General features: G+C 41.0%; 1 protein-coding gene across 4 annotated transcripts in view; it reads left to right on the top strand.

Moving 5' to 3' along the window:
- Positions 1–338: 338 nt before the first annotated feature.
- Positions 339–15,433, top strand: part of ATRIP (ATR interacting protein) — a 28,310-nt gene continuing 13,215 nt past the window's right edge. The window contains exons 1-6 of one of the 4 annotated variants that reach the window (XM_054035698.1): positions 339–418; positions 2,601–3,054; positions 9,904–9,986; positions 10,290–10,460; positions 12,251–12,366; positions 14,428–14,588. In XM_054035698.1, coding sequence (XP_053891673.1) covers positions 2,619–3,054; positions 9,904–9,986; positions 10,290–10,460; positions 12,251–12,366; positions 14,428–14,588 — 967 coding nt within the window. In that variant the 5' untranslated portion in view covers positions 339–418; positions 2,601–2,618. Of the gene's footprint in view, positions 449–619; positions 907–2,600; positions 3,055–9,903; positions 9,987–10,289; positions 10,461–12,250; positions 12,367–14,427; positions 14,589–15,433 lie in introns of those variants that run through there. The other 3 variants (XM_054035700.1, XM_054035697.1, XM_054035696.1) reach the window with 3 other exon arrangements.

A 15,433-nucleotide genomic window follows, 5' to 3' on the forward strand; every position in this document is an offset into this window, starting at 1 on the left:
CCATGTCATTCTCCCACGAAGGAGCCTCCAGATACCGGTCGCTTCAGGGATCCGGACTAGCGCGTAGAAACAACAGGGTGCTGAGGCAGGAAATGGGGCCTGCTGTTCTAGGCCTTATCCCTCACGCGGGCGCGTGACCAACCACTGACAAATTTACAGAGCTGGCCAATCGCTGAGACTCTTATATCCAGCAGCTCTACGCCCCTCTCTATCTGATCCTCCAGGGTGCCGTAGCGAGTTATGCTAGCCGGCCGTGCTCTGATTGGGTAGTGGGAATAACTGCTCGCCGCTGATTGGCTGCGCTGGCTGGCGGGGCCAGAGAGGGTGGGAAGGCAGGTGGTGGGGGTGCGCACCCTTTCGGGAAGGCCGCGATGCCGGGACAACAGCGGTGAGGCGGAGCTTCGTTCCTAGCCCTTGTGTGAGCGGCGACGAAGCGGAAGCTCGCGCGGTAACGGACCCGGTTGGGGAGGCAGTGCGGGCAGCTGGGATCGGACAGCGTTAGCCCCCCGCTGGGGGACTGTGCTCGGAGCTCTTGCTCCCGAGACTGTCCGGGGGTGGGAGCCACAAACCTCCGGGCCGGGGGTGCGAGGGGCGGGGCTGTGCGCACAGGTACATCGGACACCGTGCAAGCTATGCTCAGCTCTGCTCGCTGTTCGTGGGGGTCCCCATCCCGCTAGCGTGTCCAAGGAGGAGCTGTAGGACAAGAGCCCGGCGTGGTCATAGAGGATCTGATCCTTGAATATGGCCAGACGGACCCCAGCGCCCAGCCTGGCTTTTGCTTCCCCAGTTAGCTTGTTTTGGCATCCGTCAGAGCTGCAGGAGTGTTTCTGTTTGGTTTGTCTCATATGGCATCAGAGCGGACTCCGGCTGGAGATAATCGGAGTTCATTCAAAACCAGTGATTGTGGTTAGAAATATATTGTTTATGGCGGCAGGTGTCGTCTTAATTTCTTCCTGAATTACTTTTCTGTGTAATGTAACGGAATTGAGTAATGCACCTTTACTGCCCTGCATTAGAGAGCATAACATAATCTTGATATGATCTGACTTGTGTTAATGTAAAAGCAATCAAGAAAGTATCAAAGCAAAACTTATGTCAAAGACAGTTTAATTATATGTCTTTATTATCTGAGTAGTACTTTATTTTCAACTCAGAGATGTTAAAGACCTTTTAGGTTATCTACTTAAAAATACTCCTGTCTATAGTGGTGGGTTTGTGGGGGTTTTTTTGGGTGGAGGGGTACTTTTGGATGTCCCAAACAGAATGAGGTTTCTAGCATTTCCTTTAGGAAACCCAATTTTATAGTTTTTATAGAAATATTTTGATACTCAGACTAATTTTGTACTTCTTTATTTAATGAAACACTGGAGAATGACTTAGGCCCCCAACTTTTACAAACCTTTTAAAGAACATGTGATGATTATGGCTTGTCTACAGTTAAAATGCTGCACTTGTCTACAGTTAAAATGCTGTAGTGTTTCAGTGAAGACACTATTTGCATCAACCGGCCTCCTTGAGAGGTGGTAACTAGGTTGACGGGAAAATTAATCCCTTGACCTGGTGCTGTCTACACCACGGGTTAGGTTGGTTTAACCACGTAAGTCAGGATTGTGGATTTTTTCACACCTCTGAGCGACATAGTTATACCGACCTATTTTCCTACTGTAAATCAGGCCTTAGAGTTAAATGTTGCTTTCTAAAACAGATCTTGGCAGGACTGGCAGAAGTCTGTACCACTCGATGTATGTCATATATGGGTACTTTGATGCCAAGGGGACAACTATCAAGAAACTAAACATCTTTAGTGTGTTCTAAACTTTATCAGAGTAATATACAGATAGTGTTTTACTATGCATATGTCAGAAAGCTGCTTTTCTAATTGGGGGGGAATTAAAATAAAACTGTAACGATGTTATAAGGCACTCTTTTGTTCAGATTGTTAGCTGATCCTATGTATCAGCTAGTTTTGACACAAGATTGCTCTAGAATCTAATGCAACTTCAAAAACTATGTTGCTGTTTTTAGGCGTACTGTGACAGTTTTATGTTCTTGTTTAACTTATACAGAGACCCTAAAAATAAGACCATGTTGTGTCTTGCTCTTGGAAAACATGAAGTATAGAATTTCAAGGGCATGAACAGGGGCATGTCTCCTCCTTTTTCTCGCCTCCTCCAGAGCACTTTTTGAAAGTGTGTTTGGCCCTTCTGATTCATGGATAGGCTCCTCTTGGAGTCCTATAGTTAAATTTCCATGGTGTTAAATAATAATCTGTAGAATGACATTTTTCTTATGGATGTAAACAAAACTACAATTGTTTCTTTTGTTCATTTCTGATGGCATGAAAAGCTTACGTTTCTATGTTGCTCTCCATTAAATGATCCAAAATCCCTTTCCAAATGGATGGGAAACTCTGGAGTTTGCAACATCACTTCATCTTTTCCAGTCAGTTAGTGAAGGACTGTGCTGGAGACTCTTGAACCCAGATCACTGTGTGGTAGCACACTTGTTTCTTCATAAATTCAATTGTTTGTATTTTGTGGAATAAATTTAATTTGGAAAAAGGTCCTTTGAGCATTAAAATGTTTTGTTTTGTTTCACAGGGTAAATATTTATACAGAATGTCAGTGAACTCATTATTTGGGAATAAGAAGAGAAATAGCTCCATATTATATGATGTGGATCAGGCACAGATTATGGCTTCATCTTCTGTTTATCGAGAATCCACTAGTCGAGGATGTATTGGGAACCACGGCGATGGCTTCCCCCCAAACAAGCGTTACAAAAGCTTTGAGTCAAAGTCCAAGCAAACAGAAGATTCTTTTGGAGACAATGATGACTTCACAGCTGATGACTTGGAAGAAATAGATATAATTGCTTCACAGGCTTTATCACAAGTTCTAGACTCAAATACTCTTTCTAGAACAACACACGTCCAGAAACCTGAACAGAATGCCAGACCATCCTTAACCCCAAACAACACCAATCAAAAATCTTTAAATATTGAACAACGGAGTGTTGCCTCTAGTGCAGAAAGAAATATGAAAGAGCAATTCGGTAAGTGTAGTCTTGGAATATGGGAGTATAATTAGGGATGTGATTGCTTTGGTGTCTCCTTATTTTTCAGATCAGGGGATTGACATGCTGAACTTGTTCTTCCTAGAAAAATGTCTAAAGTAATTATCTTTTGAGTAGATTCTTTAATCTCAGCTCCAAAGTAAATTTCACTGTTGCTGAAATGTTCATTTAGGTTCTTGAAGCTATCTTGAGTTACCAGAACTAGTGGGGGAAATTGTTCTAATCGTCAGGGGAATCTTAGTTCCTGGATAACTTAACTGTCAACATTTCAGAGTTGGTATGTACATCTAATGACATGTCTTAAAGAACTAGCTATAGAGCTTGGCAAATAGTATGACTGCATGTGATAAAATAGCATTAAGTAAGAAGTACCCAGAAGCTGTGCTCCAAATAAGTGTGATCATTTGGAAAGATCACACTTTGATATGTAGCACTGTTTTGTGTGTGTGTGCAACGCTTTATCTAAGGAAAGTAAGCCAATTTAGCAAGCTTTAACTCAGTCACATAATGGCTCTGAACCAAGTTCTACTGTACCCATTACAGACAGTTAAACTGAGGTACAATAAGGTGAAGTAGCTTGCTGAAGGACAAGCAGCAAATGAGAGGCAGAAATGGAATTAGAAAGCAGGAGACCTGGCTTCCCAGACTTCAGTTCTAACCACTAGGTTACACATGTGATTGTGTAATACACCTCTACCCCGATATAATGCGACCCGATATAACACGAATTCGGGTATAACACAGTAAAGCAGTGCTCCGGGGGGGCGGGGCTTTGCACTCCGGTGGATCAAAGCAAGTTTGATAGAATGCAGTTTCACCTATAACGCGGTAAGATTTTTTTGGCTCCTGAGGACAGCGTTATATATCGAGGTAGAGGTGTATCTGTCATACCCACAAGTGATTTTTAAATTCCCTTTTGGGAGAGAAGGGAAGGTGACCTGTTCATAAATATCATGCAACAAACTTGAATCCTCTGAATGGATAGGATCTTCTACTCATTGTAAACGTTGATCAATAACTTTTTCTGGCCAAAACTAACCTCAATTGTTATTTGCAGTACTGTTTATAACATTTGTAATTTAATGAGAATCTACTAGTGGTCTAAGCACTGGTTATGAAATACCTCACTTCCCTGAAACATCACTTTTTAAATCCTAGCACAGTTTAAATCAGCTTTACATCCTTTTGGAGTACGTAAATTGAATTTTATGCAACTTGATTGTATATGGAGTCTTTCAGATAAGACAGGAATATCCATGTTCCTGACTCTTCGGCCAGTATGTGAAAGGTCCTGTAGCATTTGTGTAAGTAGAAGTTTGCCTGTGCCCTGGCCAAAATGCTCCCTCTCTTCCCAATTCCCCCCCCCTCCCCCCCCGAAAGCTGTACAGCATGCTGAATATGGCTGTGTTTCATCGGTGCTATATGCATAGTTTACATAGCACCTTACAAACAAAAGAAAAATATCTCAAGTATGAGTGTCTGCCAGTTGAGTAAGCTGTAATGGAAAAGAGAGGTTTTTTTTTTTTTTAATTGTTAGGAATTTAGCCTTAACTGGTCAGTGTCTGAATTTATAAAAGCTAAATTGATCCTTAACCCTGAAGTTTCTGTTTTGTGGGCAAAATTCTGTGCTGGTCCGTGGAGCCAGTCACAAGTTCAGAGCCCAGGTTTATGTCAGTTTAAGATTTGATGGGTGGGCACTGGAGAATACCTGGTGTTCTGAGCTCATTGCTTATCTGTGATAACAATGTGTACGCTTAAAGGACACTTTCTGTTAAATTTGGCTTAAAATCTAAGTGGCGTGTGTGAGAATGGGGTAGGAGAAAAGAATCTTCTACTAACTTAAGACCAATAGAAGTGATTGCATAAATTAGAAATCCAGTAATATTTATAACCCAAACAAGTCAAAGTGGATAGGAACATAAAAGAAAAATAGAATCTTTTTTTGTTTGTTTGTTTTTAGTCAACTTTCATTGAGGACGAATTAAAAAAGTAAACAATCAAGATAAATATCAAAAGTAAACTAGATGTTTAAATTCTTCTAATTTCCTAGTTTCCAAGGCCAGAAGTGACCATTGTGATCATCTAGTCTGGGGTGGACAAACTTTTTGGCCCGAGAGGCACATCTGGGTATAGAAATAGTATGGCGGGCCATGAATGCTCACAAAATGGGAGTTGGGGTATGGGAGGGGGTGAGGGCTCTGGCTAGGGGCACGGGCTCTGGGGTGGGGCCAGAAATGAGGAGGTCAGGGTGCAGGAGGGGGCTCCAGGCTGGGGCAGGAGGGTGGGGTGTGAGGAAGATGAGGGCTCCAGCTGGGGTGCAGGCTCTGGGGTGGGGCTGAGGATGAGGGGTTTGAGGTGTAGTAGGGTGCTCCAGGCTGGGACCGAGGGGTTCAGAGGGCAGGAGGGCGATCAGGCCTGGAGCAGGGGCACGGGGCTGGGAGTGCAGGCTCTGGGGTGGGGCTGTAGATGAGGGGTTTGGGGTTCAGGAGGGTGCTCTGAGCTGGGACCAAGGGGTTCGGAGGGCGGGAGGGGGATCAAGGCTGTGGCAGGGGTTGGGGCCTGGGGGGGGCGGCTCAGGGATGCAGGCTTCAGCTGGTGATTACCTCAAGTGGCTCCTGGAAGCAGTGGCATGGCCCCTCTCCGGCTCCTATGTGGATGCGTGGGCAGGTGGCTCTGCTGCGCGCTGCCCTGTCCGCAGGCACCTCCCGTGCAGCTCCCATTGGCCGTGGTTCTCAGACAATGAGAGCTGTGGGGGCGACTCTTGGGGTGGGGGCAGTGTGCAGAGCAGATCCCCCTGACTGCCCCAACGCCTAGGAGCCAGAGGGGGGCCATGCCATTGCTTTCCAGAGCCGCGTGGAGCAGCCCCTGACCCTGATCCCGGCTTGAGCGCTGGAGCGGGGCAAGCCGACGGGGGAGCGGGGTCTGGGGAGGTTGAGGGCCGGATTAAAATGGCTGGCGGGCCGGATCCGGCCGGCGGGCCGTAGTTTGCCCACCCCTGATCTAGTCTGACCTCTTGTATAAAACAAACCATAGAACTTCCCAAAATAATTTCTACAGCATATCTTTTAGAAAAATATGCAATTTTGATTTAAAAGTTCTTGGTGGTGGAGAATCAACCTGTGGCCAATTATTTCAGTAGTCTAAGGTACTGCAAATAGGGTGGATTGATTTAAATCTCCAAGTGGAAAACCTCGATTTAAATAATTGATTTTAATCAACTTTTCCATTTGTACTTTAGTTATTTTCTAAAGAAAGGTGCATTCTTATTGGTTGATATAACCATTAAAACATGTTGATTTACAACTAAGTAGTAGAGCCTTTACCCTAGATTTGATACATCTTTTTGCTACCTAGGAGAGCACACTATAATATACATTATTTTAAGCAGTGATATACCTTAATATTTTCAGATTCTTCTTTATTAATTGTACATTTTAGTATGTTAGAAAATGAATGATACATTGCTTATTTAGCAGATAATTAACTTTGTGCTCATGATTTGTCAAGCTGCATTAGGATGGTAAATGGAATTTAATTAAACACACACAAAACACATACATTTAATTCTTATTAAACCAAACAAGTCCTTAATATACTACATAACCTGTTGTGCCATATTTATAAAGCTTGACCTTGAAAACTTGACGTTTTCCCCCCTGATTTTTTTTCTTTATGTAGAAAAAAGCACACTTGGACTCAAATATTTGATAGAGGCTTCTGGATTCAGTGATTTTATTTAAATGTTTTGAGATTATAATAAGTTTAGGCCTTAACATATTCTGTATTAAATTCAGATTTTATTTTAGTCTTACTTTTTTTAAAGAAACACTTATAATTTAAATGATAAAATAAAAATCGTAAATTGTTACAAAGTTGATTTTATCCACCCTCATTACAAATTGTTAGGCTGGGTTTTTGTTTTTGTTTTTTTGAGTAAAGAAATCCTACTGGATTCATTATAGTAAAATTATTGTGGAAATAGAAGTATCAATTTCCTGACTTGGTGCCAAAATACTGTGTGTGTATATATAGGCTTGGCAGAATTTGATTTTTATTTGTTTTATAATTTTCAGTGGATGACAGATTATTTTAAAACATTTTTTCAATTTTAATCGATTTAAATTTTCACAGTTGTGGGAAACTGTGAGGGTGAGGTCAGACAATTATTTAATGACAGTAGATGTTGATCTTCAAAAAGTTAAAGCTTTATAACTATTAAAACACAAATTGTCAACATCACATTTCAAACTATACAAAGAAAATATGCTTAAATCAAACTGAGTTTCCAAACAACATTTTTCTCATTTTCCCGGTCTGTAAATTTTGATTGACAGAAATATTTTTTCATTGGTTTGCAAGTATACAGTGAAATGGACATTTACTGACATTTACCAATAAAAATATAATCCTTAGAAACTAGAATATATGTGAAAACAGCAAGGAGTCTGGTGGCACCCTAAAGACTAACAGATTTATTTGGGCATAAGTTTTCGTGGGTAAAAACCTCACTTCTTCAGATGCATAGAGTGAAAGTTACAGATGCAGGCATTGTATATTGACACATGGAGAGCAGGGAGTTACTTCACAAGTGGAGAACCAGTGTTGACAGGGCCAATTCAATCAGGGTGGAAGTAGTCCACTCCCAATAATAAATGATGAGGGAGGTGTCAATTCCAGGAGTGGAAAAGCTGCTTTTGTAATGAGCCAGCCACTCCCAGTCCCTATTCTAGCCCAGATTAATGGTGTTAAATTTGCAAATGAATTTGAGTTCTGCTGTTTCTCTTTGAAGTCTGTTTCTGAAGGTTTTTTGTTCAATGATAGTGACTTAAATCTGTATTAGAATGACCAGGGAGATTGAAGTGTTCACTTACTGGCTTATGTATGTTACCATTCCTGATGTCCGATTTGTGTCCATTTATTCTTTTGCGGAGGGACTGTCCGGTTTGGCCAATGTACATGGCAGAGGGGCATTGCTGGCACATAATGGCATATACCCTGTTTCCCCGAAAATAAGACAGTGTCTTATATTAATTTTTGCTCCCAAAGATGCGCTAGGTCTTATTTTCAGGGGATGTCTTATTTTTCAGAAATGAAAAATGCCTTATTATCGGTGGATGCCTTATTATCGGGGAGGTCTTATTATCGGGGGGATGCCTTATATTACAACGAGAGGCAAAACTGTAAGTAGGCCTTATTTTCGGAGGATGTCTTATTTTCGGGGAAACAGGGTATAACATTAGTAGATGTGCAGGTGAATGAGCCCTTGATGGTGTGGCTGACGTGGTTGGGTCCTCTGATGGTGTCGCCGGAGTAGATATGGGGACAGAGTAGGCAACGAGGTTTGCTACAGGGATTGGTTCCTGGGTTGGTGTTTCTGTGCTGTGGTGTGTAGTTGCTGGTGAGTATTTGCTTCAGGTTGGGAGGTTGTCTGTAAGCGAGGACTGGCCTGCCTCCCAAGGTCTGTGAGAGTGAGGGATCATTTTCCAGGATAGGTTGTAGATCGTGGATAATGCGCTGGAGAGGTTTTACCTGGGGGCTGTATGTGATGGCCAGTGGTGTTCTGTTATTGTCCTTGTTGGGGCTGTCATGTAGGTACCTACATGCCTCCAGCTTCCATCCAAGACACATCACACGATCCATTGTCTACAGCCAAGCCCTAAGATACAACCAAATTTGCCCCAACCCCTCAGACAGAGACAAACACCTTCAAGATCTTTATCAAGCATTCTTAAAACTACAATATCCACCTGGGGAAGTGAGGAAACAGATTGACAGAGCAAGACCAGTACCCAGAAATCACCTCCTACAGGACAGGCCCAACAAGGACAATAACAGAACACCACTGGCCATCACATACAACCCCCAGCTAAAACCTCTCCAGTGCATTATCTATGATCTACAACCTATCCTGGAAAATGATCCCTCACTCTCACAGACCTTGGGAGGCAGGCCACTCCTCGCTTACAGACAACCCCCCAACCAGCAACTACACACCACAGCACAGAAACACCAACCCAGGAACCAATCCCTGTAGCAAACCTCGTTGCCTACTCTGTCCCCATATCTACTCTGGCGACACCATCAGAGGACCCAACCACTTCAGTCACACCATCAAGGGCTCATTCACCTGCACATCTACTAATGTTATATATGCCATCATGTGCCAGCAATGCCCCTCTGCCATGTACATTGGCCAAACCGGACAGTCCCTCCGCAAAGGAATAAATGGACACAAATCGGACATCAGGAATGGTAACATACATAAGCCAGTAAGTGAACACTTCAATCTCCCTGGTCATTCTATTACAGATTTAAAAGTCACTATCATTGAACAGAAAAACTTCAGAAATAGACTTCAAAGAGAAACAGCAGAACTCAAATTCATTTGCAAATTAATCTGGGCTTGAATAGGGACTGGGAGTGGCTGGCTCATTACAGAAGCAGCTTTTCCTCTCCTGGAATTGACACCTCCTCATCTATTATTGGGAGTGGACTACATCCACCCTGATTGAATTGGCCCTGTCAACACTGGTTCTCCACTTGCGAAGTAACTCCCTGCTCTCCATGTGTCAGTATATAATGCCTGCATCTGTAACTTTCACTCTATGCATCTGAAGAAGTGAGGTTTTTACCCACGAAAGCTTATGCCCAAATAAATCTGTTAGTCTTTAAGGTGCCACCAGACTCCTTGTTGTTTTTGTAAATACAGACTAACACGGCTACCCCCTGATACTAGAATATATGTAGTGAGATGTTGAAATGTTATCAATAATAACTTGTTACATACTTCAAAGTGGAGTTGGTATCAGAATTCTCTCTTTTCACCAGGAAATGGCACTGAAGATATTCGAATTAAAGACACATTTGGATTTGAAGTACTGCAAACACAACATGAAGAAGTTAAGCAAAAGGTTAATTGCCTCTTTCTTTTTTTTTTTTTTTTTTTTAATCTGCTAGTGTACTGTTTATTATAGCAATTTTTGGTGGTGGTTTTAGTTGTGACCTTTGGATTAAGTCCAGTTTAAGGTATCTTTAATCACCTTGCTTATGATACCTGGATCTGCAGAAGGCCAGTCTGCTTAAAAAACAAATCAGTTTACTCTTCAGGAGAACAACTCTAGGCTAAATTGTGATTTCTGTTGGTTTTGGGTGGATTGAATCCATAATATCAGTGGTGTAAATCCACACTTCTTAAAGGTATGCTCTGCTTACAGCTGAAAGAAATACAGGATGAAATCCTTGTTAAAAATGGAGAAATTAAAATTTTGCGGGACTCAATGCTGCAGATGGAATGCACTTTGGAGGAACAGAGAAGATCATACATCCTACTGGAAAAGGAAAAAGATCAGACACTAAGTGAAAAAGAAAAGGAGTTCTCCAAAAAGGTAGCATGTGTGTGGTGGTTTTTTTTTTTTTTTTTTTTTTTCCCTGTGACAGCTGTCTAACTTCTTATGTGGAAAAGCTCAATTGATTACTATTTTGCTTAAGTCACAATCATTACCTAATCAAGAGAAGAGCACTTAAAGCAAACTTTCCTCTAATTTTTTATCCAGCAAAGTTACATATAGGAAAAAACAGGCTACCAAATTATGGTATAATTTCCTCATAGGGGATAGTGGTGATGTTCTTCTAACAAATTATAGGAGTGTTGCACAGGTGGCTTTTGGAAGAACCTGGAACATTCAAACTAGAATTACAATGGTTTTCAGTTATGGGGCTGTATCTCTGTTTTACAGCCAAACTCCAACTTCCGGTATCTTCAGTTTCCCCCAAAGCACTGTGAAAGGTTGCTGCTGCTTACTCCACTACTCAGGTCCTCTAGTGCAATCCTCCCTTGAGTAGCAACTAACTGCTGTAACCATCATAATGAGTTTGCCTTATTGTACCAATGTTTGGTTGTGTTGTATGGTATCTGATTCTCAGCTGGGATAGCATACAAGTGAACTGAGTGTTTGACTTAGGTTGCATTGAGTTAATAATTGTAGTTTTGGTATAGTAATATGGTAATCTATATGTAGGTGTGAGAAGGTTGGTGGTAGCTGAGCAAAAGGTAAATTATTAGCATAAACAAGTATCTCCACAGCGAAGCCCTTTTCTTTTGACACTGACTTGAAAGGGAAGGTTATCTTAAAGCTTCTCAGTAGCACTTGAAACTTTATGATTAATTTGGAGGTACAGAATGCACTTGTCATTTTAATAGGTTTGCTCCTTGGTGACTGCTTATAGATTAAGAAGATTGGTGAGATGCACACATAGAGACATTAGTTTTATTAATAGTATGATCAAGATAAACAAAATCACAGAACTAGAAAAACAAGAATGACAGCAGAATTCACATCATGTATATTCATGAATCCGCAAATCTGTGGGTTCCCCTTAAAATGAGATTTAGCGTTAAGATGGTCACCAATGTGTTATCCCAAGATCCTGCTGAGGGCTGGGTATGATTCCCTTTTTAGCCACGTATTCCTTAGATCCACCTATTTCCAAGACCATATTTGATTAAGTCCTGTCTTTTTGTTTATATTTGCCATTCCTGCTATTCATTTTTGGGACAACTGTTGTAAGCATTTGCACCGATAGAATGTTCTGTATGCAGTCCTGTTAAGGAAGTGTGGCTAAATAAACCTTAATTGTCTAGACAACAAACTATAAAATATATATATATATATATATATTGTTAAATCTTATGACCAAGGTTACTTACTAATGCTAACTTGTACTAGGCCTAATGTGGCCTTATGCTAATTAGTACTGCCAGTAGGCCACAAGCTAAATACTAGGAATCTGACTCACTGCAAAATGTTTTTGTTTATTCCTGTCTGCATTATAGCATTAGTTTCATTTGCATTAATTTAGCAAACATCTTAACTCTTTCTAAGATAGAAATGATTATTCTTGATCTGAGCTCAAGTCATGCGTCAAAGGTCAACAATCTTATGCTATACCATCCCAATCATTGAAGGTTTTAAAGGATACATTAGTCAAACACTGTCAGGATGGTTTAAGTATACTTAATTCTGCCACACCACTTGGTAGGAGGGAAGCAGGGGATGGAATGGACTAGATGACCTGTTGTGGTTCCTGCCAGCTCTCTATTTCTATGATTCTGTGTTTTGTTACTCTTCCAATTTATATAGTGTTTAATGCAAAATTACTCACATTCCTTTTTCAGTTACAGTCCTTGCAGTCAGAGTTGCAGTTTAAAGATGCTGAAATGAATGAATTGAGAGCAAAACTTCAGAACTGTGAAAGAACTAAGCCTGTTACTCCGTCAGTTACAAACGCCAGGTACCAAATAGTTTTGAAAGACAGAAAATTCAAATGTGAATTATTTCACGTATGGAGTTTCATTAAACATTGCAGACCAACTTCTCTACTGGCGTAACTCAATTGGTGTCAGTGGACTTATGCTGGGAGAGAATCTGACCATGTCTCTCTTCATATACAAATGCAAAGAGCAAAGGTTGTTGGAAAATTGCAGTGCACTAGCATTCTTTTGTCAAGTGCAGCATAAACATCACATGAACAAATAAAGTGTGTGAAAATTAGTTTCCCAGGGTATAAAATAACAAAGCTAAAGACTGAAGTGTAAACCTCTGATTTAGTCTCTCTTCATTGTAAAGTTGCTTCTAGCTAAAATGTGTCCTTTACTGTGAATTTTAAAGTGTTAGATTTATTAGATTTGTGTTTCAGGTTAATTCAAAGCATAGTTTTGATACAGCTCTAGAATATTTATTACTCAGATTAAAAACTGTTCAGTTCTCCGGGTCTTTCGTAAGATCAGAGAATTCTTTTTTTTACTTAACACATGAAAAATTTCTTTAATGTTTTGGGTTCAAACTCTTAGCATAGTGCATGCACTGATATCTGTAATCATTAAAGATCTAGAAAACATGACCTATGAGGAAAGATTGAAAAAATTGGGTTTGTTTAGTCTGGAGAAGAGAAGACTAAGAGGGGACTTAATAACAGTTTTCAAGTACATAAAAGGTTGTTACAAGGGGGAGGGAGAAAAATTGTTCTTCTTAACCTCTGAGGATAGGACAAGATGTGCTTAAATTGCAGCAAGGGAGGTTTAGGCTGGACATTAGGAAAAACTTCCTGTCGGGGTGGTTAAGCACTGGAATAAATTGCCTAGGGAGGTTGTGGAATCTCCACCATTGGAGATTTTTAAGAGCAGAAATGGTCTAGATCAGTGGTCCCCAACCTTCTTCATCTGGCAAGCGCCAGACGATGAGCCACGGAGGACCGTGGCGACGGACGAGCATCCGCCGAAATGCTGCCGACAAGTGGCAACGTCAATCGGTGCCGCCGCCACCAACAAGCAGCGTCATCCAGAGGCGTTGCCGCCGAAAATCGGCGACATTTCAGCAGCAACGTGTCTGGATGATGCTTCTTCTCGGCGGCATTTCGGCGGATGCTCATCCACCGGCCAGTACGCGGGCGCACTTAGACACCCAAGCAGGTGCCATGCCGCCCGCAGGCACCGCGTTGGGGACTCCTGGTCTAGATAATACTTAGTCCTGCCATGAGTTCAGGGGACTGGAGTAGATGATCTCTCAAGGTCCCTTCCAGTCCTATGATTCTATGTTGCATAAGTTCACCTAACATGGTTCCTTTGTCCTCCATTAGCCTAGGAGGATGTGTCTTTTTTTTTTGCTCTGGCCCCCACCAGTCCCAGATACTTGTACAATGGGATTTTAAAGTTCCCTGTGCCTTGCTTGGCTTTTAAATTGAGAGCTGGACCAGGACCCACATGTTTTACCTCTTGGAGCTGCTTGAGGGGGGTTATTTTAACTTTAATCTTGTAGTATACTACATGCCTTTACAGTCATAACTGGTGAGACAGTGGATCCATAACAGGAAGTTGTAGAGCACAGAAGACGAGATGCTCTACTGTGAACTCTTCCACTGTGCCTGTCATAACAGATTTTTTTTTTCTGTTGACCCGTGATAAGCTGACCTCTTCCCCCAACAAAATAAGTTTGACTTTTTCAGCCAGCCTCTGCATCTTGCATTGCCCCAAAAGCTATATGTATTTTGAGCTGGATCATGCCCTAGCTAGTTAAGTAATTCAAGTGTAAATAACATACACTAACAATACTGTAAATACAGGTGGAAATATAGTATGTTCTTGTTTTGATTTCACAGACAGTTAGCAAACACTTCAAAATGTGCAATTTGTCTTTGCGTAAATTAGTACATAATGCAATACCTTTGGCACATCAGAATTAATGGAAATTGATGTGTATTAAAAAAAAAAAAAGTGTGATACTTCTTATTCGTAACATTCAGAAATTAGCACAACACAAGTAGTACTTTATCCAAGCATTTGATTTAATCTTTTAGCCCTAGGAAGAGTCCCTCCAGAATTGTAAAATTGGAAGCATGTTCTCTTCAGACTGGAAAAAGATCTTTCCCTACAAAAGAGACTTTCAGCGCTGACATGTCCCTTAAAGTATCCTGTTCTGCAGCAAATTTGTCTTCTGAGACTTCTTTGAACAAGGAGGGTAAGGCACTGTTTTTATAGCATCCAAAAAGTAGCTAGATGTAAAGCTTTGGGTTTCACTGTTGCTTGTATTCATCTTGTACTGTATGTCTGAACAGTTTGTATGGCCTTTCTTCACTTACCATAGTAACATACTCTGGCTTTCCATTCAAAAATTCTCTTCTCCTTTGCAGCTAGTTGTATTAACTTCCTCTGGCTGAAATTTGTTTTAGCCCTCATGTACAGTCTCAGGAGCATGTATATTGCTCTCAGTCAACTATGAAATTTCTTTTAGCACTAGTGGGAGTTTTATATTGAAAGGCATGGATTTAAATGTACACGTTGCATAAAAGCTTTCTGTGCTGTCTTAGTAGTTTTTAGCCTTTTTTTAAAAAAACCCACACATTTTCTGTTTCTTGCCAAAAAACCAAGTTCTTTCCTCTTGAATAATTACCTTTATTTAACATCTCTTTCTGGATTTTTGGATTAGTACCTCTTGTCATTTAATAGCCTAATATTTCTTTCCCTTCAAAAAGGAAGGGATGTACGTATTCTATGTGTTTACTCGTAATGAAGGATTTGGAAGACTGTTTGCACAGTTATTACTTTTGAATGGATTTGGGGATTAAATACCATTAATAAAATTGTTTCAGTTGCTGGACACTGGAAGAGTACATGACTATTGGAGAACCCTACTTTGAGAGATCTGACTCTGCAAGATTCTCTCAATGAAGTAAATGGAATTACTCATTAGATTCTTTGTGAGAGTAAGGGGTCCAGGATCAGGTCCATACACCCAAACAGCAATTAAAATTTCATCTCTTCTAGAAGGTTGGTAATATTGCAAAAGTCTGCCAAAAGGGTGTA

This window comes from Malaclemys terrapin, chromosome 7 (genome assembly GCF_027887155.1).
Source record: "Malaclemys terrapin pileata isolate rMalTer1 chromosome 7, rMalTer1.hap1, whole genome shotgun sequence".
Taxonomy (NCBI): Eukaryota; Metazoa; Chordata; order Testudines; family Emydidae; genus Malaclemys; species Malaclemys terrapin.